General features: G+C 39.4%; 1 protein-coding gene across 4 annotated transcripts in view; it reads left to right on the plus strand.

Moving 5' to 3' along the window:
* HIVEP1 (HIVEP zinc finger 1) overlaps nt 1–24,598 on the plus strand; it is a 231,128-nt gene that overhangs the window by 201,681 nt on the left and 4,849 nt on the right. For all 4 annotated transcript variants that reach the window (XM_063707336.1, XM_063707337.1, XM_063707338.1 and 1 more), the window contains one exon: nt 247–348. In XM_063707336.1, the coding sequence (XP_063563406.1) occupies nt 247–348 (102 nt within the window). The remainder of the gene's footprint in view (nt 1–246; nt 349–24,598) is intronic.

Raw genomic sequence — 24,598 nt, forward strand, 5'->3', positions numbered from 1 at the left:
AACATAAGGTAAAGGAAATGTTATCAAAGTAGAGGAGGCAGATTTTAAAAAGAAAATATAAACTGATAAATAACAAGGTATTAAAACATATAGATACCAAATTTTCTTTTGTTCACATTTTAGTCATTGGAATTGTACGACCACAATCTGTACTTTTGCTTGAATAGGAATGAAATTTGCCAGTGTTTACAAATGCAATAGCAAAATCATACTACTTAAGCTTAGTAAACATTCTTTTCCCTTAAGGAAATCTGACAAAACACATGAAGTCCAAGGCACATAGCAAGAAATGTGTGGATTTAGGCGTCTCAGTAGGTTTAATAGATGAACAGGATACAGAAGAATCAGGTAAGGCTTTATACCATATTTTTCATAAATGCTATTTATAATGTACAATTTTTTTTGCTTCCATACCCTTTCCATTCCCACTGATTCTGCCTAATTCTGTTTTCATTACCTCTTATTTATATGCAGTAGACTCCTAATTAGTTTTTCCATGTCTAGATTGTCCTCCTTCCTCCTTCCTATTCATCTATCCCCCACGATGTTCATCTTTCTGAAGTATGTGTCTGATCATACCTCTCCTCTGCTCAGAGGTTCTCATCGGTTCCCATCTGTCTAGAAAATAAAATGTGAACACTTGACCTTGACCAAAATCCTTTGTAATCTGCTGCTTACCTACTTCTCTACCCTTCTCATTTCTCTCTTTTACCTACCCTCATGCTTGAATTTCCTGCATACTTGACATTGATCGCTCTTCACCTTTACACCCCTCACTTAAAACCCCAGCCCTCACTCCCCACACAAACGTGGCTCCCAGTGCCCTGGTCAAAATCTCACTTTCCTTCAAGATCCAGCCAAGTCCACTGCTGTCATGAAGCCTTCTCTGATTTTCCTTTTCCACACCTCTTGCAGGAAACAATTCTTCCCTTCTCTGGACTCCTCTAGTATTTTACAATTTCCTCCCTGAAAGCATTTAATCCCCCTCTTGTTCTGAGATTATTCACGCACTCACCTGAGCTCCCACCACAGTGATTCAGCATGTCATGAGCAGAGCCAGTGAGTGCATAATGTGTGCTCACCAGAAGCACTTAGCGCAGTGCCTTGCGCTGCTCAGCAGCTCCATATTTGTGGAATAAAGCGTTTGTTTACTTCTCCAAAGTGTTTATTATTCCGAAAAGGTTAAATGGCTGTTTTTTTTTAAAAGGTGTTAACAAATTTAAGTATTTATCTCTGACCAATTTTGAGGAAGAATAAACCTGTTCATGTGTTCTAACTCATCAGAGAATAGAAATATGTTTTTGTGAAACTTGTTTTTAACCCAAGGATTTATCAACAAAAGAAAAAAAAAATTGAAAAGGTATTCTGCTTTTTAAAATGCCCTGAATTAAACATTTACCTGCTTGCTATATTTTTCTTAACATGTATTAGTTTGGTCTAGAGAAAATTTCCAAAGAGAAAGTGATGAGGACATCATTGAATATATAGGTAAAAATTCAAAGGCATTTAATCCCTGTAACACACGAAATGAATCAGCCTGAATTTACTTATAAATATACAAGAGAAATGACTCACGTCTTCAGTGATACAGAGCACTTCGGTTGTAAAAAGCTAGGAAAAATGTGTAAGAGTTTCAGCAAGTATGTTCATTACCCACTGACTAGAAAAGGGACAAGGTAAAGCTATTGTTATAGTATATACTCATGTATATCTTCAAGAAGATGAATCTTATAAAAATTAATATGTCTGTAGAATTCTCTAAATTGTTAAGGGAAGGTAGTACTTATATCTTAAATTTGCATAGGAGAATTATAGTTTCTATTAATTATCATAGATTGTTTACATTTGCTGACTGATTGACCTACCTATGTATTTATTCATTGTTGTATTTTCATCTAATTCCAAAAGCATTTGAACCTGGTCTTAGATTATTACTCAAAGTTGATATCCTAATTCCCTATTTAGATTAGAACTTCTGATAAACAACGTAGTTTTACCTTTTTCCTTTCCGTTTACTTTTTTTTAAAACTACTGTATTTGTGGGTAGTGTGCTGAAAGTTTTTTTTTTACAGTGTTTGTCAAATAATAGTGAAGTAGAACACAGAGGTGGAGTTTTGCCAAGTGCTGTGTCATGCTGTGCTAGAGACCTAACATTCTGTGTTGCTACACCAGCAGAATTTATTCCTCTCCTTTTGCTTTATTATAGGCTTGCAGTGTAGGTTTAAATATAGTAAACAGTTGTTGTTTTAAACAAATGATCTTGTTTTATTGTGCTTTTCTGTGCTTTTAAAACATATTTGGAGATTTTTTATATACAAAAAAGTACAAAGTATTTTATTGTGTGTACTCATGTATTAACAGCAGAGTTGATTATAAATATTTTCTCATATTTGCTTCACGTTCTTTTCACAAATTCAATATATTTTTTAAAAACTAGCTCAGCAAGGTTATTGCTGCTGAGGGGCAGTTTCCATTACTTCCCACTCCTTGCCACTCTCCTGTCCCTCTCAGAGGAGCTCTCACTGCACTGGGGGTTTTCCTTTCAGTTCATTCAACGTACATGTATATATCTATCATATGTGATTTTATGTGATTTTATGTTTGTATTTTAAATTTGCATAAACAGTACCACTTTGTATGTAGATACCTAGATATTGTGCTTTATAATTTTACATTGTTCTCCAGAAGAGACTTTCCATTTCCTCACCTCTGTAATTATACCTAATATTGTTAGAATTTAAATTTTTGGCCAATTTGATGGATTTGTTTGTTGTCTTTCTGGTTTATTGATTACTAAGATTGGGTCTCATTATTCTTTAAAACAAACTTTTACTCCATTAAACTGATGATAGCTGGAGATGGGATTTTGCTTAGCAATTCTGCACATGTCCCTGTTTGAGGGGACAAGCCAGAAGCCTGCAGCATGATGCTGTGTCTGGAGGGTGCACTGTTTCTAGCCTTCCACCAGCCCAGAGTGGTACCAGCTGTTCCTTTTCAGTCTTCTGTGCTGGCTCCTCCTCACCTCCCCAGCCTCTCACATAGGCCCCAGGGCTGTGGCCTTTGATCTCTTCTCTTCCTGTCTGTGCTCACTTTGTAGGTAGTCTCATCTGGTCTCCTGACTTCAGATACCATCTCTGTGCTGATGATGCCCCAGTTCATTCCACATGTGGGTATCATTCTGACTTATCCCACCAGTCTCTGCTGGGGTGTCTAATTAGTATCTCAGATCTGATGTGTCCCAGATCCCTGGTTCACCCCTTACCTCTAAGCACACTTCCCCCGTAGTCTTCCGCCATCCTTCCAGCTGCTTGGCCAAAAATCTTGAAGTCATCCTTGATGCCCATCTTTCTCACGTGTTGCCTCTACTCTACCAGTAAAACCTTTTGGCCCTTCACTTCAAAGTGTCTTCAGAATCTATCCACTTTTAATCACCTCCAACACCCCACCCCAGCCACATCCTCTCTACTAAATTGCTTCTGGAATAGCTCCTGATTGGTCTCTTTGGTTCTACCCTGTTCCTTTACAGACTATCTTCCACATAGCAGCCAAAGTGGCCTTGTAACAATTGTGTCATTCCTTTGCTTAAAAGCCCCAGGGGTTTCCTGACTCATTTGGAGCACTGATCAGGCACCCACCAGGAGCTCTGTCTTCCTCCTTACCATCTCCCTGTGGCTCAGCTCCCCATCCTTCCTCCCTCGTGTGCTCAGCTGCAGCCACACGGGTCTCCTGCCTCTTTCTTGAACACCCGCAGCAGCCCCCTATCTCAGGGACTTTGCACTTCTTTCCTCTGTTAAGAATGCCCTCTAGGAGGATTCCATTCCAAGATGGCCGAATAGGAACAGCTCCAGTCTGCAGCTCCCAGCGTGATTGATGCAGAAGACGGATGATTTCTGCATTTCCAACTGAGGTACCTGGTTCATCTCATTGGGACTGGTTGGACAGTGGGTGCAGCCCACAGAGGGTGAGCCAAAGCAGGGCAGGGCATCGCCTCACCCAGGAAGCACAAGAGGTCAGGGGATTTCCCTTTCCTAGCCAAGGGACGCTGTGACAGACAGTACCTGGAAAAACGGGACACTCCCGCCCAAATACTGCACTTTTCCAACAGTCTTAGCAAATGGCACACCAGAAGATTATATCCCGCATCTGGCTTGGTGGATCCCATGCCCACAGAGCCTTGCTCACTGCTAGCGCAGCAGTCTGAGATCTACCTGTGAGGCAGCAGCCTGGCAGAGGGAGTGGCATCTGCCATTGCTGAGGCTTGAGTAGGTAAACAAAGAGGCCGGGGAAGCTCAAACTGGGCAGAGCCCACCGCAGCTCAGCAAGGAAGGCTGCCTCTGTAGTCTCCGCCTCTGGGGGCAGGGCATAGCTGAGCAAAAGACAGCAGAAACTTCTGCAGACTTAAACATTCCTGTCTGACAGCTCTGAAGAGAGCAGTGGTTCTCCCAGCATGGTGTTTGAGCGCAGAGAAAGGACAGACTGCCTCCTCAAGTGGGTCCCTGACCCCCGTGTAGCCTAACTAGGAGACACCTCCCAGTAGGGGCTGACTGACACCTCATACAGGCGGGTACCCCTCTGGGGCAAAGCTTCCAGAGGAAGGATCAGGCACCAATATTTGCCGTTCTGCAATATTTGCTGTTCTTCAGCCTCTGCTGGTGATACCCAGGCATACAAGGCCTGGAGTGGACCTCCAGCAAACTCCAACAGATGTGCAGCTGAGGGACCTGACTGTTAGGAGGAAAACTAACAAACAAAAGGATTAGCATCAACATCAACAAAATGAACATCCACACCAAAACCCCATTTGATGTTGGTGGGTCACCAACATCAAAGACCAAAGGTAGATAAAATCACAATGATGGGGAGAAACCAGACCAGAAAATCTGAAAATTCTGAAAACCAGAGAGCCTCTTCTCTTCCAAAGGATCGCAGCTCCTCGCCAGCAATGGAACAAAGCTGGATGGAGAATGACTTTGATGAGCTGACAGAAGTAGGCTTCAGAAGGTCAGTAATAACAAACTTTTCCAAGCTAAAGGAGGATGTTTGAACCCATTACAAGGAAGCTAAAAACCTTGAAAAAAGCTTAGACAAATGGCTAACTAGAATAAACAGTGTAGAGAAGACCTTAAATGACCTGATGGAGCAAAATTGTGGCACGAGAACTACGTGACGCATGCACAAGCTTCAATAGCTGATTCGATCAAGTGGAAGAAAGGATATCAGTGATTGAAGATCAAATTAATGAAATAAAGCGAGAAGAGAAGGTTAGAGAAAAAAAAGTAGAAAGAAACGAACAAAGCCTCCAAGAAATATGGGACTATGTGAAAAAACCAAACCTATGTTTGATTGGTGTACCTGAAAGTGACGGGGAGAATGGAACCAAGTTGGAAAACACTCTTCAGGATATTATCCAGGAGAACTTCCCCAACCTAGCAAGGCAGGCCAATATTCAAATTTAGGAAATACAGAGAACACCACAAAGATACTCCTTGAGAAGAGCAACCGCAAGACACATAATTGTCAGATTCACCAAGGTTGAAATGAAGGGAAAAATGTTAAGGACAGCCAGAGAGAAAGGTCGGGTCACCTACAAAGGGTAGCCCATCAGACTTAACAGCGGATCTCTCGGCAGAAACTCTACAAGCCAGAGGAGAGTGGGGGCCGGTATTCAGCATTCTTAAAGAAAAGAATTTTCAACCCAGAATTTCATATCTAGCCAAACTAAGCCTCATAAGTGAAGGAGAAAAAAAAATCCTTTATAGACAAGCAAATGCTGAGAGATTTTGTCACCACCAGACCTGCCTTACGAGAGTTCCTGAAGGAAGGACTAAACATGGAAAGGAACAACCAGTACCAGCTACTGCAAAAACATGCCAAATTGTAAAGACCATCAATACTAGGAAGAAACTGCATCAACTAACGGGCAAAATAACCAGCTAACATAATGACAGGATCAAATTCACACATAACAATATTAACCTTTAATGTAAATGGGCTAAATGCCTCAATTAAAAGACACAGGCAAATTGGATAAAGAGTCAAGACCCATCAGTGTGCTGTATTCAGGAGACCCATCTCACATGCAGTGACACACATAGACTCAAAATAAAGGGATGGAAGAAGATCTACCAAGCAAATGGAAAGCAAAAAAAAAAAAAAAAAAAAAAAAAAAAAAAGCAGGGGTTGCAATCCTAGTCTCTGATAAAACAGACTAAACCAGTAAAGATCAGAAGAGACAAAGAAGGCCATTACGTAATGGCAAAGGGATCAATTCAACAAGAAGAGCTAACTATCCTAAATATATATGCACCCAATACAGGAGCACCCAGATTCATAAAGCAAGTCCTTAGAGACCTACAAAGAGACTTAGACTCCCATACAATAATAATGGGAGACTTTAACACCCCACTGTCAATATTAGACAGATCAACAAGACAGAAGGTTAACAAGGATATCTAGGACTTGAACTCAGCTCTGCACCAAGCAGACCTAAGAGACATCTACAGAACTCTCCACCCCAAATCAAGAGAATATACATTCTTCTCAGCACCACATCGCCCTTATTCTAAAATTGACCACATAGTTGGAAGTAAAGCACTCCTCAGCAAATGTAAAAGAACAGAAATCACAACAAACTCTCTCAGACCACAGTGCAATCCAATTAGAACTCAGGATTAAGAAACTCACTCAAAACCGCACAACTACATGGAAACTGAACAACGTGCTCCTGAATGGCTGATGGGTAAGTAACGAAATGAAGGCAGAAATAAAGATGTTCTTTGAAACCAGTGAGAACCAAGACACAACGTATCAGAATCTCTGGGACACATTTAAAGCAGTGTGTAGAGGGACATTTATAGCACTAAATGCCCACAAGAGAAAGCAGGAAAGATGTAAAATCAACACCCTAACATCAAAATTAAAGGAACTAGAGAAGCAAGAGCAAACAAATTCAAAAGCCAGCAGAAGGCAAGAAATAACTGAGATCAGAGCAGAACTGAAGGAGATAGAGACACAAAAAACCCTTGAAAAAATCAATGAATCCAGGAGCTGGTTTTTTGAAAAGATCAACCAAATTGATAGACTGCTAGCAAGACTAATAAAGAAGAAAAGAGAGAAGAATCAAACAATAAAAAATGGTAAAGGGGATATCACCACCGATCCCACAGAATACAAACTATCATCAGAGAATACTATAAACACCTCTATGCAAATAAACTAGAAAATCTAGAAGAAATGGATAAATTCCGGACACATACACCCTCCCAAGACTAAACCAGGAAGAAGTTCAATCTCTGAATAGACTAATAACAGGCTCTGAAATTGAGGCAATAATTAATAGGCTACCAACCAAAAAAAGTCCAGGACCAGACGGATTTACAGCTGAATTCTACCAGAGGTACAAAGAGGAGCTGGTACCATTCCTTCCGAAACTATTCCAATCAATAGAAAAAGAGGGAATCCTCCCTAACTCATTTTATGAGGCCAGCATCATCCTGATACCAAAGCCTGGCAGAGACATAACAAAAAAAAAGAGAATTTTAGACCAATATCCCTGATGAACATCGATGTGAAAATCCTCAATAAAATACTGGCAAACCAAATCCAGCAGCACATCTAAAAGCTTATCCACCACGATCAAGTCGGCTTCATCCCTGGGATGCAAGGCTGGTTCAACATATGCAAATCAATAAACATAATCCATCACATAAACAGAACCAATGACAAAAACCACATGATTATCTCAATAGATGCAGAAAAGGCTTTCGACAAAATTCAATAGCCCTTCATGCTAAAAAATCTCAATAAGCTAGGTATTGATGGAACGTATCTCAAAATAATAAGAGCTATTTATGACAAACCCGCAACCAATATCATACTGAATGGGCAAAAGCTGGAAGCAGTCCCTTTGAAAAATGGCACAAGACAAGGATGCCCTCTGTCACCACTCCTATTCAACATAGTGTTGGAAGTTCTGGCCAAGGCAATCAGGTAAGAGAAAGAAATAAAGGGTGTTCAATTAGGAAAAGAAGAAGTCAAATTGTCCCTGTTTGCAGATGACATGGTTGTATATTTAGAAAACCCCATTGTCTCAGCCCAAAATCTCCTTAAGCTGATAAACAACTTCAGCAAAGTCTCAGGATGCAAAATCAATGTGCAAAAATCACAAGCATTCCTATACACCAATAACAGACAAACAGAGAGCCAAATCATGAGTGAACTCCCATTCCCAATTGCTAAAAAGAGAATAAAATATCTAAGAATCCAACTTACAAGGGATGTGAAGGACCTCTTCAAGGAGAACTACAAACCACTGCTCAACAAAATAAAAGAGGACACAAACAAATGGAAGAACATTCCATGCTCATGGATAGGAAGAATCAATAACGTGAAAATGGCCATACTGCCCAAGGTAATTTGTAGACCATCTCCATCAAGCTACCAATGACTTTCTTCACAGAACTGGAAAAAAACTAAAGTTCATATGGAACCAAAAAACAGCCCACATTGCCAAGACAATCCTAAGCAAAAGGAACAAAGCTGGAGGCATCATGCTATCTGACTTAAACTATATGACAAGGCTACAGTAACCAAACAGCATGGTACTGGTACCAAAACAGATATATAGACCAATGGAACAGAACAGAGGCCTCAGAAATAACACCACACATCTATAACCATCTGATCTTTGACAAATCTAACAAAAACAAGAAAAGGGGAAAGGATTCCCTATTTAATAAACAGTGCTGGGAAAACTGGCTAGCCATATGTAGAAAGCTGAAACTGGATCCCTTCCTTACACCTTATACAAAAATTAATTCAAGATGGGTTAAAGACTTAAATGTTAGACCTAAAACCATAAAAACCCTAGAAGAAAACCTAGGCAATACCACGAAGGACATAGACATGGGCAAGGACTTCATCTCTAAAACACCAAAAGCAATGGCAACAGAAGCCAAAATAGACAAATGGGATCTAATTAAACTAAAGAGCTTCTGCACGAAACTACCATCAGAGTGAACAGGCAACCTACGGAATGGGAGAAAATTTTTGCAGTCATCTGACAAAGGGCTAATATCCAGAATCTACAAAGAACTCAAACAAATTTATAAGAAAAAAAAACAACCCCATCCAAAAGTGGGCAAAGGATATGAACAGACACTTCTCAAAAGAAGACATTTATGCAGCCAACAGACACATGAAAAAATGCTCATCATCACTGGTCATCAGAGAAATGCAAATCAAAACCACAGTGAGATACCATCTCACACCAGTTAGAATGGTGATCATTAAAAAGTTGGAAGCAACAGATGATGGAGAGGATGTGGGGAAATCGGAATGCTTTTACACTGTTGGTGGGAGTGTAAACTAGTTCAACCATTGTGGAAGACAGTGTGGCAATTCCTCAAGGATCTAGAACTAGAAATACCATTTGACCCAGCCATCCCATTACTGGGTATATACCCAAAGGATTATAAATCATGCTACTATAAAGACACATGCACACGTATGTTTATTGCGGCACTATTCACAATAGCAAAGACTTGGAACCAACCCAAATGTCCATCAATTATAGACTGGATTAAGAAAATGTGGCACATATTTACCATGGAATACTATGCAGCCATAAAAAAGGATGAGTTCATGTCCTTTGCAGAGACTTGGATGCAGCTGGAAATCATCCTTCTGAGTAAACTGTCACAAGGACAGAAAACCAAACACCGCATGTTCTCACTCATAGATGGGAATTGAACAATGAGAACACTTGAACACAGGGAGGGGAACATCACACCCTGGGGCCTGTCATGGGGTGGGGGCCTGGGGGAGGGATAGCATTAGGAGATATACCTAATGTAAATGACTAGTTTATGGGTGCAGCAAACCAACATGGCACATGTATACCCTATGTAACAAACCTGCACGTTGTGCACATGTACCCTAGAACTTAAAGTATAAAAAAAAAAAAAAAAAAAAGAACGCCCTCTACCAGATACTGTGAGACTTACGCCACCCTGCCTTCAGCTCTCTAGCAGATGTCCTTTGATCAGTGGGGCCTTCCTGAATATAAATATATGTAAATATAAATATATATAAAAGCAAAAGGCACCTCACCCTCTTACTGCTCGCATCACTTACGCCCTTTATTCTGTTTTCTTTTTCCTCATAGCACTTAACCACCACCAGACACGTGTGTGCGTGTTTATTATCTATTTCTTCCAACTAGAAAATAAATTATATAAGGGCAAAGATGATATTTTGCTTGCTGCTGTATCTTCAGCTCCTTAGGATTGTGCCTGGCAAATAGTAGGTAATAAACAGTTGTTTATTGAATTACTAGAAAAAAATCTCTAAAATCTGTAGTCCTGCAGCATGTGAAGAAGGAATATTAGACTCTGCCTGCTTTTCTGAAAGTGACATATACTTAAGTGATGCTAATAGGATATGTAAGAACATGCTTCATATGTTTGAGCCTTGATGATCTCTGACAGGAGAAATGGGGTAAACCTTTTTTTAAAATGGACAGTATAATCTGTTCTTGGCAGCAGCTTTCTATAATCTAGGAAATAATTCAATATTATTAATTTTCGAATTAGATATAGTCGGCTGGGTGCAGTGGCTCACACCTGTAATCCCAGCACTTTGGGAGGCCAAGGCAGGCGGATCATCTGAGGTCGGGAGTTCAAGACCAGCCTGACTAACATGGAGAAATCCTGTCTCAACCAAAAATATAAAAGTTAGCCAGGCGTGATGGCGCATGCCTGTAATCCCAGCTGTTTGGGAGGCTGAGGCAAGAGAATTGCTTGAACCTAGGAGGCGGAGATTGCGGTGAGCCGAGATGGTGCCATTGCACTCCAGCCCGGGCAACAAGAGCTAAACTCCATCTCAAAAAAATAATAATAATAGTAATTAGATATAATCGTTTTTCATTAAATTACTTCACTAAAATCAAATGGTAACTGTGCTACTTGATACCTTTACTTATAAATAGTGTTTATGTTATATGGCCAAGGTCAGTATAGGTATTATTAATGTGATAATGGCATTTGTTTGTTAATTTGTTATTTATTGGTTATTGGAGCAGATGACTAGAAGGTAATTCAAGTTTTTTGACTATTATGTGTTCTCATCCTCAGTGATGATCATTTCAGGTTGATAAAGATCTGTTCTGTTTTTTAATAGCTCCAGAGGAGAAAAGTTTATTCTCTTTTTGAATGATTTTTTTTTTTTATGTATCACTTCGGCACCTATTCAATGTGTGCACAATTACTATCGCCCAGGAGCTCCTGGCTGATGGCTATGATGTGGCATGAGCCCAAATTTGGCAAGGTTCACTTCCCAAGTCTGGAATCAGGGAAAGACCGGTGATGGCCAAAGTGGTCCCAGAAGGAAGGGAAGGAATTTATTTATCCCTACACTGCTGCATTTGGAAAGCTGTTGGTGAGGAGGGAAAGGAAGGGCAAACATTCTAGACCAAGGAGTTGCCTGACCGAAGACACACAGGTTGGGGAAGAGGAATAGGGTATAAGAGTGTGAATGGGACAGAAAAACAAGAGAGTTCCACAGGGCCCAAGGCTGGGAAGCAGGCTGGGGGACAGGTAATAGATGCTGTGCAGGGGAGTTTCAGCATGAGAACTGCCATTTCAGGCTTAAACTCTATTCACTGGGCTTGGATACAATGAGCACCCCTGTCATGTCAGTTTATACCCATTTCTTCATGTTCTGACACTTGAAAACTATTATTTTTTAGATAGGATTCTTGAGTATTTTAATTTTTCTAAATAGTGACACATACAGTGTTTCTTTGATTACAAAAGTCTGAACTGAAGTTGTTTAAAGCTATTGCCCCTTTAGGACCACATATATCTGACTTATCCTGGGTTATGTTCTCAAATGTTCTGGAGACAAGATAAAAGATTATAGGGCTTTTAATCTGTGACCCTTGAATTTTCATTGTTGAGGTTTGTTGTTTGTTTGTTTTTTTTTTGCTGTTGCTGCTGTTTTATTTTGTAGTGGGAATTTAGACAGTAATGACAGAAAGAAGCATGTTTCATTAAGTGGATGATCCCATTCAGCAACAATAATACTAATACTCCCACAGAGCCAAAGCCTTTTTTCTGGATGGATGAGTGTTTTATAAAAGAAGTACCTCAGGACTTCAGCCTCTCTCATTCTCCACCAGATGGAGTTTAACAGTTTGGATGGAAAGTCTGAAATGATTTTCCCTTGTGATATCCCGTTTTTTATGTCTATGTATAAATGTATAATGACTAATTTGGAAATAGCGCTATCAATTTATTAAACTAGGAAGCATTATTTCCCCTGGAATTAGTTTCTGCTCTGGCCCAGGATCACTGTGGTGTAGAACTTTCACCACAGAGTAGCCTCTGGTAAAAGATGAGGCCTGTACTTGTGCTACTTTAACGCTTCTGTATATGTTTTAAAACCTTGCCCCAATCAACTCTATAAGAATGTTATAAAGAGAGCAGTGTGTTATAAAGTGTTTCATTTTACTAACAATTGTATTTTCCAAAGAAAAATGCAAATGATTACTATATTAGACATACAGTAGGAGTAGAAGAAGTGGCTGACATAAAACATGATGAAGGAGAATAAAATGTTTCTGGTACTACAGTTTCAAGTTTTGAAGTGGACAGCCCAGCAGAACAAAGCTAGGGAGGCCTGGGGGCTGGTCACTGTCGAGTGAGCTCATGTGCCTGGTTCTCCCCGGCATCCTCTTCACACCCCGATGCATCTCCACTTCCCTCATCATAGGGGGCACCTGCCCCTCTTGGGGAGCAGGCTCTTGGCAGCAGCTCCTTTTGAGAAGTGAGCCACTATGCAGAGCCTCTGCCATTCTTGAGAGTCCTGCCTGACAGTGTATTCTCCATTTTCTTAGCCCAGTCAGTGAGGATAAGTGAAAACATTGTATTGTGTAAAGTGGGATATTTTAACACACAAACTTGCTGTCTTTTCCTTTTAATGGTGAACAACGTTTTGTGGTATCATGGGGTCTTGATATCATCTCTCATCTTCTTAATCTAACATAATTCGAATATTAGTCATGTTACACAAACAGACTGCTAGAAACCACACCGGGATTTCATTTGCTGTGTGTAAACAGTAGAAATTCAGGACAATCCTCTGGTTTTGCCAGCAGTAAGTTTCCACAGCAGTTATCAAAGTCAGCCTCTTACTTTTATTCCAAACAGTGATTTTGGTGGCTTTTCAGACACCTTTCATTATGTCTTCACACCTGCAGTTATCGAGGGATGTCTGGTCTAGCTATATGAAAACTGAAAATCCAAAATAACCCAGGAAACTCTTTTATTTCCTGGGTTCTCCCAAACACAGTCGAAGTATGTTGTTTCATCATGCTTACAGATTATAGATGACTATTAGATAATATAGTGCTGAAAGAAAAATGTCCCACATCAGGAGCCACGTGTCTTTTCAGGAACCAGTACTATGAAACATCAAGTCTTGATCAATATGAAAATTGTCTTCTCTGTTTTGGTAGGTACACTTCCTATTTCCTAACAACAGGGTGGTAGTGACATCAGTAGTGGGGTCCTGCCGCATGTGAAGAGGGAATATTAGACTCAGCATGCTTTTCTGAAAGTGATGTATACTTGATACTAATAGGATATTTAAGAACATGCCTTATATGTTTGAGTCTTGATGATCTCTGACATGGAAAATGGGGTAAACCTTTTTTTAAAAAGGACAAAATTTGGGAGACCTGATTGTAAGTCTAAAAGGTCACAACCCCTGCCAGAGTTTGCAGAACAGTACCCAGAAACCTAAGGATTGTGTTTTTAGGTTTATAGGACACATTTGGGGGCATAGTCATTTAACTGGTCTTTTCTGTAGCATAAACGTAATCATCACCAGGAAACGTCTCTGAGCTTTCATTCATTAAACAAAATGTACTAAACACTTAGAGGCAGTCAGTGTTACTACAAAGCACCCCAGTATAGTGCTTATTTTTTAAACATCATTACCACTTGGTAATATCTCCGTCAGCTCATAGCATTCTGGAAAAAGCCCAGGTCTTATGCTGTGTTTGTGCTGAGTTGCTCCCTTACATGTGCATTGTTTTGTTTTTCACTAAAGGTTTTCTCCATATTTCTTTCTAATTAATGTCAGTGTTTTCCAAGCATTATCTTCAGTCTTTTCCTTTTGAGGATCCTAGACCTGTTCTCTACTCTGCCAGCCACACCATACCCAGGTTATCATTCACCATCATATTGTGCCTGGTCTCTGGTTGATAAAGAGTGTTCATTAAAGGGTGATGTGAAAATGATGTGATGAAAGGCCACAGGCCCCTTCTGAATTCTTTACCACCCTTAGCAACAGCAGGCTGCGCGGTACCTGTCTTATCTTTTAGCAGATGGAATTCATGTTCTAATTCTCAATGGAATAAATTAGGGGATGTTGGGAAACGTTTGCGTTTGATGAAGCAGGAGGAATTATACATTTTTATAAGCCAGCCATTAAAATGTGGACATTCGGCATTTAAAAGAAGTTTCTATTTAGTTTAAAACTAGCAACTTGAGCTGCAATGATAAGAAATGCTCATGGGAAGCCTAATCCCTCCGCTCCACTGCACATTCCCTTGTTTTCTTGCCATAAAACATGATATAGCCTCGGGAATTTTGTTCTCCTGTTCTTGGGGTATTAGTGACTACATTTTAGTTTTCACCTTTTGTGTCAAAATTCATGCCGCCAGCAGTTTGCTTTTCATCCTTTGATCCGAAGAATGTTTTCGTCAACAAATGCTGGACATTCAGTGCAAGGAATGTTAATGTGTACCCTCAGCTGCCAGCTAGGAGAACCGTTTAATATGACGAAGTGCAGTGAGAAACATTATTCTTGTTGGAGTTTAAGTACTTACAGTAAAGATGATGTTTAATCGCAGGTTTTAAAACCTATATCACATTTACTCTTAAAAATAATTTAGGTGAATTTTTAAAAATTACTAGCAAAGCTTTTTTTCCAAATGAAACCTGTAGAATATATTATCATCGGGATTTTTATAGAATACATTATTACTCTTTTTAAGAAACACTTCCATGTGTAGAATATGAAACCATAATAGGCTTTAGGATTTATACTTAAAGCAGTGCTAATATTATTTTGAATGACACGCACATGACACAGTATTTTGGTTTACTTCCTAAAGTTAAACATTAAACTCTGCCCCATTATGTTTTTAAATGATGATTTTATCTTTAAAAAAATATATATATATAATATATATATATATATATAATTGTATTCACATTCTTTAAAAAATTTTTTTCCCTAGGTTGCCATTGTTTATCTGGCTTTCAGAGTAATATTTCTAAACATATGTGAAAAACAAAAACAGGCAAACTTCAACAACAAAAGAAGGTTGCTACTGAGTGTACGTGGGCCGGGTTGCTACCCTCGGGAGCCCCTTCTCTCAGGGAGCCCCTCCTGCTGCTTTTGTGACTCCGACTCTTCCAGCAGGTGTCACTGTCTGGCAGCAGTGGGCGGGCAGGTTGCGGTTCACCTGACTCATCTTCAAATTATAACTTTTAAAATTTATCTTTAGGGAAGTTGTTTGACGTAAATGTATCAAAACCTTTACTTTTGACAAAAATGTTGCTACATCATATGCCTGCTTTTTCCCTCATGAATTGAAATTCACAGAAAATAAAGGAATTAATCTTGTGCTGATATAAAATTTTACTGAGTATTAGAAACATTTGTTTATAATGAGAGGGGAATGTGGCTGGGAGGACATAATTAAATGGAACTTTTAGGACCATTTATTTATGAATTTGCTAAGCAAATATAGATTCCTTAGGTCTGTTCTAGAGTCTCTGATGGCTGCAAAGGGGTAAGCCACAGTGCTTACCCTCCTGAAGTATTAGTCTGTATTATATACACCAAGAAAGGAACAATTGTAATAGAAAAGGAGAAAGTCAGTGTATCTTATTGGCATAATGACAGGGCTCCTAAGTTCATAGAAACCTGTTTTTGAATCCTGGCTTTGATGCATTCTAATCATATACAGTACAAGCGTCTTAACTTCCTTGTGGACGATGGGTGTGGTATCAACTCTGTCATGGGTGGTAATTAGGCTTAAACCTGGAGGGTGATGTGGCATAGATGTTGGCAAACTTTTTAATGTCAAGGGCTGGATAGTAAATATTTTAGGCTTTGCAAGCCACCTATTCTCTGTCATGAATACTAAACTGTGACTGTAGCACAAAAGCAGCCATAGACAGTATATAAACAAATGAGCCTGGCTGTGTTCCAATAAAACTTTATCCACAAGAACCAGTGGAGAGCCACATGCAGCTGGTGACCATAGTTTGCCAATCCCTGATATAACCGTTACTCACCTGTAATCCCAACACTTTGGGAGGCCGAGGCGGGTGGATCACCTGAGGTCAGGAGTTCGAGACCAGCCTGGACAACATGGTGAAACCCCATCTCTACTAAAAATTCAAAAATTAGCCAAGCATGGTGGCGGGCACCTGTAATCCCAGCTACTCGGGAGGCTGAGGCAGCAGAATCGCTTGAACCTGGGAGGCAGAGGTTGCAGTGAGCCAGGATTATGCCACTGCACTCCAGCCTGGGTGACGGAGCAAGACTCCAAGACTTCATCTCAAAAAAACAAAAAAAGACAACAACAAAAAAACCAGTTACTCAACATAGTATCATAGCTGTTACATTAAATAACATGCAGTAGCAAAGTAAGCAGTATCACAGAGTCATATATGACAAGTGTTTTGAGTCCATAACAAGTCCTTGTTCTTGTCCTCGCAGACTTGTTGATCCCAGGCAAGGCACTTTTCCTTTCTGGGTCTTCTATCAGTACGACTTTTGATTCAGCAGCAGTAGTCTTGTTTAGGGGGCAGGGGCAGAGGTTAAGGGGGACAGGGAAGTATATAATGGACTTTTATTCTTATGAATCCAAACAGAGGGCGGAGTTGTCTGTGCTTTGTTTTGGTGCCGTGGATGTTTAAAAGGATACCATTGTCTTCTGTTCATTTAAGCTACCCATTTTATCTTTTCTCTGTTACCCAGAATATCAGTCCTGTTTAACAAATATGTAATGGTTCAAAATTCATTTGCAGGTTTTTAAACTTTGACAGTGATCTCCTCTAGCAGAGATTTCAGATACTATGTATTCAGAGACAGAAACATCATTCTGTGCTTATCTCAGTGAAAGAAACCCAGGAAAGGAATCCCAGCCCCTCCTGCATCCTCTCCAAGCTACAGGCATGTGGCTCATCCAGGGGGGGAGAAGGGAGCAGAGAAGCCACCCTGTGTGTCTTCTCACCCATACTGCTAATCCTGACCTGACCTGAAATTTAATATAATCAAGGCAAAATCAGATTAAAATGGAGCCAAATAGTTTTACACTTCAAATAGTTTTTACATACATAAAAAATATATGGTGTTCGTTTTAAATTATTCATATTATTTGCATATGCTAAAAAAGAAATCAGCATGCTTCTTGAAACATGTAAGTCTTAACAATTTAAAATATTTATAACTGATTCTTAAACTTTCATATAATGCAGTATATTTGAAATTTTAAAAGTTCAATTATTTACATTCTCCTTGGGGACTACATTTTATATATTCTGTTACTTGTAATCAAATAATTATATGATATTCTTAATGTCTGTACCTACAAACATTGAATTCATGCATATTTATAAGGTAGCTTATTGACTATAATTCATTGTTGACCTTTCTGATGATTCTGTAGTTAGATTTTTAAAATATGATTGAATGTGGAATGTCTAGGTGTAGACTAACATGGGTTTGAATCTTAGCTGTGACATTTATGAGCTGTGGGCTCACCACTTTGAAAGTAATTAACTGCATTTTTCATCTTTTAAATCATGCTCTGAGAAAAAGTCAACTCCTTAATTAGTCCTTGTTTGAATTATGATCGAATAGTATTGGTTTGTACAGAATGATGCTAACTTAGGATCCAGGCTATAGATGGCTGCAACCGGAATAGAGCCATTTAGTCATCATATGTACAATAGAGTAAGAAATGCAAAAAAAAAAAAATAGATACAAGATAAGAGCACTTTTAGGTTCTAAGAATTTAAAATGTGTATCTAGGTTAGAGTGAATTGGGGTGAAATTTCCTGTGCTTCCAAGTTAACCAGTAGAAGTGTTGAAATTGATTTCAAGAATTGATAGTGTCCTATTAAATAATAGGAAGACAGAAGGTACTAGTGAGAAGTCTTGATTTGACTATGGGGCTAATAGGGAGGTGCTCGTTGTGCAAGCTTATGTGAGAGAATAGCGGTATCAGTAGAGTAAAAGACCCTAGAGCGGGCCGGGTGCAGTGGCTCACGCCTGTAATCCCAGCGCTTTGGGAGGCCAAGGCAGGTAGATCACTTGAGGTCAGGTGTTCAAGACCCACCTGACCAACATGGTGAAACCCCGTCTCTACTAAAAGTGCAAAAATTAGCCGGGCATGGTGGCGGGTGCCTGTGATCCCAGCTACTTGGGAGGCTGAGGCAAGAGAATCAGTTGAACCTGGGAGGCGGAGGTTGCAGTGTACATGTGTATTCCATATATACAAGTGAAGATATGAATCCATACTGATAACTTCCAGTCCAGCACCACTGAATTTATTCTAGTCTTCTCCATTTCCTTCTCTTCTTCACCCACAGTGAGAAACCTGGTTCGCACCTACAGTATGTTTACATATTTGCTCAGTTCTAGTATATAAATAAACTAGTTTCAGAAATCCTTACCTTTACTCCTGTGAGAAACAGATTTAAAATTACGTGCAGCGTGTGCGATTCTTGTCTCTAGCCTTCACAGTCTCCAGTCAAAACCCTCTTTGCCAAGGTTATCTAGGACAGGACCTTACTTTCCATGCCCTTAGCGTGGCTGTGCCATCCATGCAGCTGCAGTCAGAGCCGTCTGTCTCAGCTTGCATTCCTCTTAGGTTCACCCCACATCCTAGTTGATTCTGTTTTTATTTACTTACAATAAAATTTACTTTATGGTGTATAGTACGTGGTTTTTGACAAATGCATAGAATTGTATGTTCATCACATGGACACAAGGAGGGGAACATCACACACCAGGGTCTGTCGGGGGTGGGAGACAAGGGGAGGGAGAGCGTTAGGACAAATACCTAATGCATATGGGGCTTGAAACCTAGAAGACGGGTTGATGGGTGCAGCAAACCTCCATGGCACATGTATACCTATGTAACAAACCTGCACATTTGCCACATGTATCCCTGAACTTAAAGTATAATAAATTTTTTAAAAATTGTGTGTTTATCTCCCCTTTCTTTTCTAATGTTGGTAATTTGTATCTTCTCTCTCTCTTTCTTGGCTAGTGTTACCAGAGAATTTTTCTAAGAACCCAGCTTTTGGTTTCCTTGCCTTTCTCTATTTTTCTTTTTTCAATGTCATCATTTCTGTTCTTATTTTTATTATTTTCTTCCCTCTCCTTGCTTTGAGTTTAGTTTGATCTTCTTTTTCTGATTTCTTAAACTGAAAATTTAGATTTATCCGAGAACCTTCTTTTCTAATGAAAGTGTTGAATACGATAAATTTCCCACTGACCACTGCATTAGTTACATCCCACAAAATTTGAATGTTGTGTTTTAATTTTCATCCAGTTGAAAATATTTGACATGTTTTGAGACTTCCTCATTAACCCAATGAATATTTAGAGATGTGTTCTTTTTTTTCTTCAACTTCTGAGTTCAGGGGTACATGTGCAGGATGTGCAGGCTTGTTACATAGGTAAACGTGTGCCATGGTGGTTTGCTGCACAAACCGTCTCATCATCTCGGTATTAAGCCCAGCATTTCTTCCTGATGTTCTTCCCCCACACCCCCATCACCCCCCAACAGACAGGCCCCAGTGAGTATTGTTCCCCCCAATGTGTCCTCGTGTTTTCATCGTTCAGCTCCCACTTATAAGTGAAAACATGCGGTATTTGGTTTTCTCTTCCTGCATTAGTTTGCTGAGGATTATGGCTTCCAAATCCATCCATGTCCCTGCAAAGGACATGATCTCATTCTTTTTTGTGGCTGCAGAGTATTCCATGGTGTACATGCACCACGTTTTCTTTATCCAGTCTATCATTGATGGGCATTCAGGTTGATTCCATGTCTTTGCTATTACGAATGAACATATGCATGCATGTTATCTTTATAATAAAATGATTTCTGTTCCTTTGGGTATATACCCAGTAATGCGATTGCTGGGTCAGATGGTATTTCTGCAGAGGTCTAGGTCTTTGAGGAATCACCACACTGTCTTCCACAATGGTCGAGCTAATTTACACTCCCACCGGCAGTGTCAAAGCATTCCTTTTTCTCTGCAACCTCTCCAGCATCTGTTATTTTTTAACTTTTTAATAATAGCCATTCTGACTGGCCTGAGATGGTATCTCATTGTGGTTTTGATTTGCATTTCTCTAATTATCAGTGATGTTGAGCTTTTCTTCATGTTGCTGGCTGCATGTATGTGTTCTTTTGAGAAGTGCCTATTCATGTCCTTTGCCTGCTTTTTAATCGGGTTACTTTTTTTCTTATAAATTTGTTTAAGTTCGTTGTAGACTGTGGACATTAGACCTTTGTCAGATGGATGGATTGTGAAAATTTTCTCCAATTCTGTAGGTTGCGTGTTCACTCTGATGATAGTTCCTTTTGTTGTGCAGAAGCTCTGCAGTTTAATTAGACCCCATTTGTCAATTTTTCCTTTTGGTGTTTTCGTCATAAAATCTTTGCCCGTGACTATATCCTGAATGATATTGCCTAGATTTTCTTCTAGGGTTTTCATAGTTTTTCATTTTGCATTTAAGTCTTTAATCCATCTTGAGTTAATTTTTATATATATTGTAAAGAAGGGGTCCAGTTTCAGTTTTCTGCATATGGCTAGCCAGTTTTCCGAGCATCATTTATTAAATAGGGACTCTTTCCCCCCATCACTTCTTTTTGTTTGTTGAAGATCAGATGGTTGCTGGTGTGCAGTCTTATTTCTGAGTTCTCTATTCTGTTCCGTTGATCTATGTGTCTGTTCTTGTACCAGTATCATGCATGTGTTCTTTAATTCTGCAATAATTTGATGGTTTTTCAGATATCCTCCAATTAATTGATTTCTGGTTTAATTCTGTTTTCATGTAAAAACACACTCTGTATGGTTTCTACTGATTTTAAATAGTTGAGGTTTCTTTTGTAGCTCAGAATATGGTATGTACTGGTGAATGTTCCACATACCCTTATATAAAAAGTATGTCCTGCTGTTGAGTGGAACATTTCTATAAATGTCTATTAGGTCTTGATAGTGTTTTGCGGGTCTTTTATGTTCTTCCTGATTTTCTATTTATGTGTTCCATTAATTACCGAGAGTGGATTATTGAAGTCTTCAGCTCTGATTATGGATTTATTTTTTTCAGTTTCCGCTCATTTGTTTCGAAGCTCTATTGCGTACATACTTAGGATTGTTATGTTCATGGGATGACCTATATCATTATGTAATGCTCCTGTTTATCCTTCATAATATTCTTTGCTCTGAAGTCCACTTCGTCTGATATTAGTATAGTTTCTGCAGCTGTATTTTAGTTATTGATTTATGGTATATCTTTCCCCAAACTTTTATTTTCAGCCTACTTATGTCTTTATATCAATATTTAAAATGCATTTCTTATATAGAGTATATGCATGGGACTTGCATTTTATTCAGTCCTAGTCGTTTCTGTCTTTTAATTTATGTGTTAGGCCACCCCTTTTACTGTTATTATTTGTGTAATTGGATTAAAATGTACCATATTGGCAGCCGTTTTCTGTTTGTTTCATTTTTGGGTTTCAGTTTTCTTTTGATGCCTTCTCTAGTATTAATCGAGTGTTGTTTATGATTCTGTTCTATTTCCTCTACTGACTTATTATTTATACCTTTAAAAAATTGTATTTACCTTCAGATAATATTACATTGCTTTACATGGAGCCTATAGACTTTACTGCAGTATATACACAGCTCCTTCTTTCCGTCCTTTATGCTGTTGTGGCCATACCTTTTTACATTTACATTTACTGTGAACGCACAGTACATTGTTTTACACATTCAGGTATCTTTTAGAGCAATTAAAAAATAAGAAAAAAAATTGTGTCCCCATTTATTCTATTTTCACTGCTCTTTGTTTGTTTGTGTAGATCCGGGCCTCCATCTGATGTTGTGTTCCTTCTGCCTGAGGAACTTCCGTTTAACATTTATTGTCCACTAGGTCAAACAGCTGGCAATGAATCCCCTCAGTTTTTGTTTTTCTAAGAAAGTCTGTATTTCTCTTTCATCTTTGAAAATTATTTTCAATGGGCATAGAATTCTGGATTTAACAGTTTTCTTGATATTGTTACTGTATTTTTTATTTGCACCATTTTCATTGGATTCTTTTTAATAGTTGTCGGCACTCAGCTGAAAGTCCCATCTGTTATTGTCTACCTTTCCCTTTAGAGCCTTCAAAATATTAATCATAGTTATTTTAAATTCTCAGTCATTTCTAACATAGGTGTCATATCTGACTGTGGTTCTGATTATTGCTTTGTCTCTCTGAAGTATGTTTTTTTCTTGCCTTCTTGTATGCCTTATAATTTTGTGTTGAAAGCTGTACATCTTGTGTAAGACAGTAGAGACCCATGGAAATTGTTTGTATCCTAGAAATGTGCATGCCTCTCCTTCCTAGAGGCCTTTAGTGTGGTAGTTAGAGTTTATCTAGTTAGGCGTTTGCTAGGTTTGAGAGATTTGTTGGCACTACAGCTATCCTCACTGCAGCAAAGGCTTCATGTTCCTGTAGAGATACCTTGTGTTTTGGCTGGGGGTTGGATCACAAGAACATCACCTGTTCAGTTCTAGTTTTAGGCCTTCCTTTTGCACTATGCCTCAGAAAGGGTCTCTCTGCACATTCTTGTTCTCCTGTTTCTCTCCAAGCACTATTTTGTTACCTGTAATGCTAAGCTCCTTAGCTTGACATTGTGGGGCAAGGAGGAGGATGGGGTGCTGTCTCTGTTCCGATTGAGTTACAGTCTCGTACCTGCACCATTTTCTTAGGTTTCTGGGCTGTGACCTTCTCAGTTCTCCTCCCTCTCCCCCAAGTGTTGTGGGAGTTTCTGTGTAATCCTGTCCCTCCCCAAGGAGACAGGTTGTATGTGTATGTTTTTCCTGTTCCCTTTCCACACTGCAGTGAGTTTTCAGCAGTGTCCTAAGGACAACAGTGCGTGCCGCCCTTCTCCTCACAGGAGATAGGTCTTTTGTTTTCCTGGTGGAGACAGGGGAGATGGATCCAGGTGTAGTTCCTTGCCACTCCTCTAGGGTTACTGCTTCTCTCCCCCATATCTGGAACACAGTGGACACTTCTTACCCCACCTTCCTGTGAGCACCTGGGTGATGGTCATGGCATAGATCCTGTGTGAGAATGTAACCCTCAGAGGTTTCACACAATCTTGGCAGCCCACTCTTGACTCTAACCAGATACTTGAGCGGGACTCCCCTGACTGGGGTTCTGTTGTGTCTGCCCTCGGTGACACAAGCTTGTGTCTCCTTAGATTTTGGGCTGTTGATTATCTGGGACCTCGGCTTATTGATGGGTTTGGAAAAAGTTAATAAGTTTAAAGTTAGGCTGTACATGTGTGTGTGTGTGTGCGCGCACGTGCACGCTTGTGTGTGTGTTTAACGTAAACAGGTCCCATCCTTGTTAGACTTTACAGCAAGAGCAGCCTTGAATGAAATCATCCTTTCTCTCCAGTAACTTATTCTCCCAGTCATTCAGTTCTCTTTAGTCTTTTTACAAATTTTACTTCTTTAAAGAAGATGCGTCTCCAAAAAAAAAAGAATACCTAATTTGCTACTGATGTGGCAAATTCAAGTCAAATTGAGGATGACTCGAATTTTACAATGCCAAACAATCCTGATGGCCAACTGTCTTATTCTTCCCCGGGGCCTTCTCCTCAGCCAGGGCAGAGGCTCGTTGTGGGCAGGGTCCTTGTCTTTTATAATCCTGGCAGAGTTGCCAAACCTATAAAAAATTTTTAAAATAGGCAAGGTAGAGAAGTAGCTGAGGCGCAGGAGTCTGGGTATTTACCCAGAAATCACACATTCTGTCTCCAGCACAGGCCCCTAGAGCCATTCAATACTTTGGTTATTATTTTATGTCATTACTTATTTTACAGCATAATAGTAGAACCCTAAAAGCAAAAGGCTTATGAAATCACATGCTAACAGAACCTAAATGCATGTCTCATCTTTGAGTTTTTTAATTATAAAAGTAGCACACGTTTGTGATAAATCATGTAAAATGTCAAGTTCTTTTCATCTCCTGGAAATAATCACCCTCAAATCTTTTCTATGAGTCTTCTAAGACTTTTCTCTAAGAACTCATTGTTGTCATATACAAAGAAAAAGTAGTAAAAAATTAATATCTAGGACATTTGGGAAAGGCAGCCTATTGCTTGTTGCTCTGTTTACATGTTTGTCTCTTTTCAAAAAAATACCTGTAAGTGCAGAATGTATCACAGCTAAACTGTACATTGTCTAATGTCATCTTTATTATATCTCAGTGACATTCCTCCCCC

The sequence above is a fragment of the Gorilla gorilla genome, chromosome 5 (assembly GCF_029281585.2).
Source record: "Gorilla gorilla gorilla isolate KB3781 chromosome 5, NHGRI_mGorGor1-v2.1_pri, whole genome shotgun sequence".
In the NCBI taxonomy this organism is placed as follows: domain Eukaryota; kingdom Metazoa; phylum Chordata; class Mammalia; order Primates; family Hominidae; genus Gorilla; species Gorilla gorilla.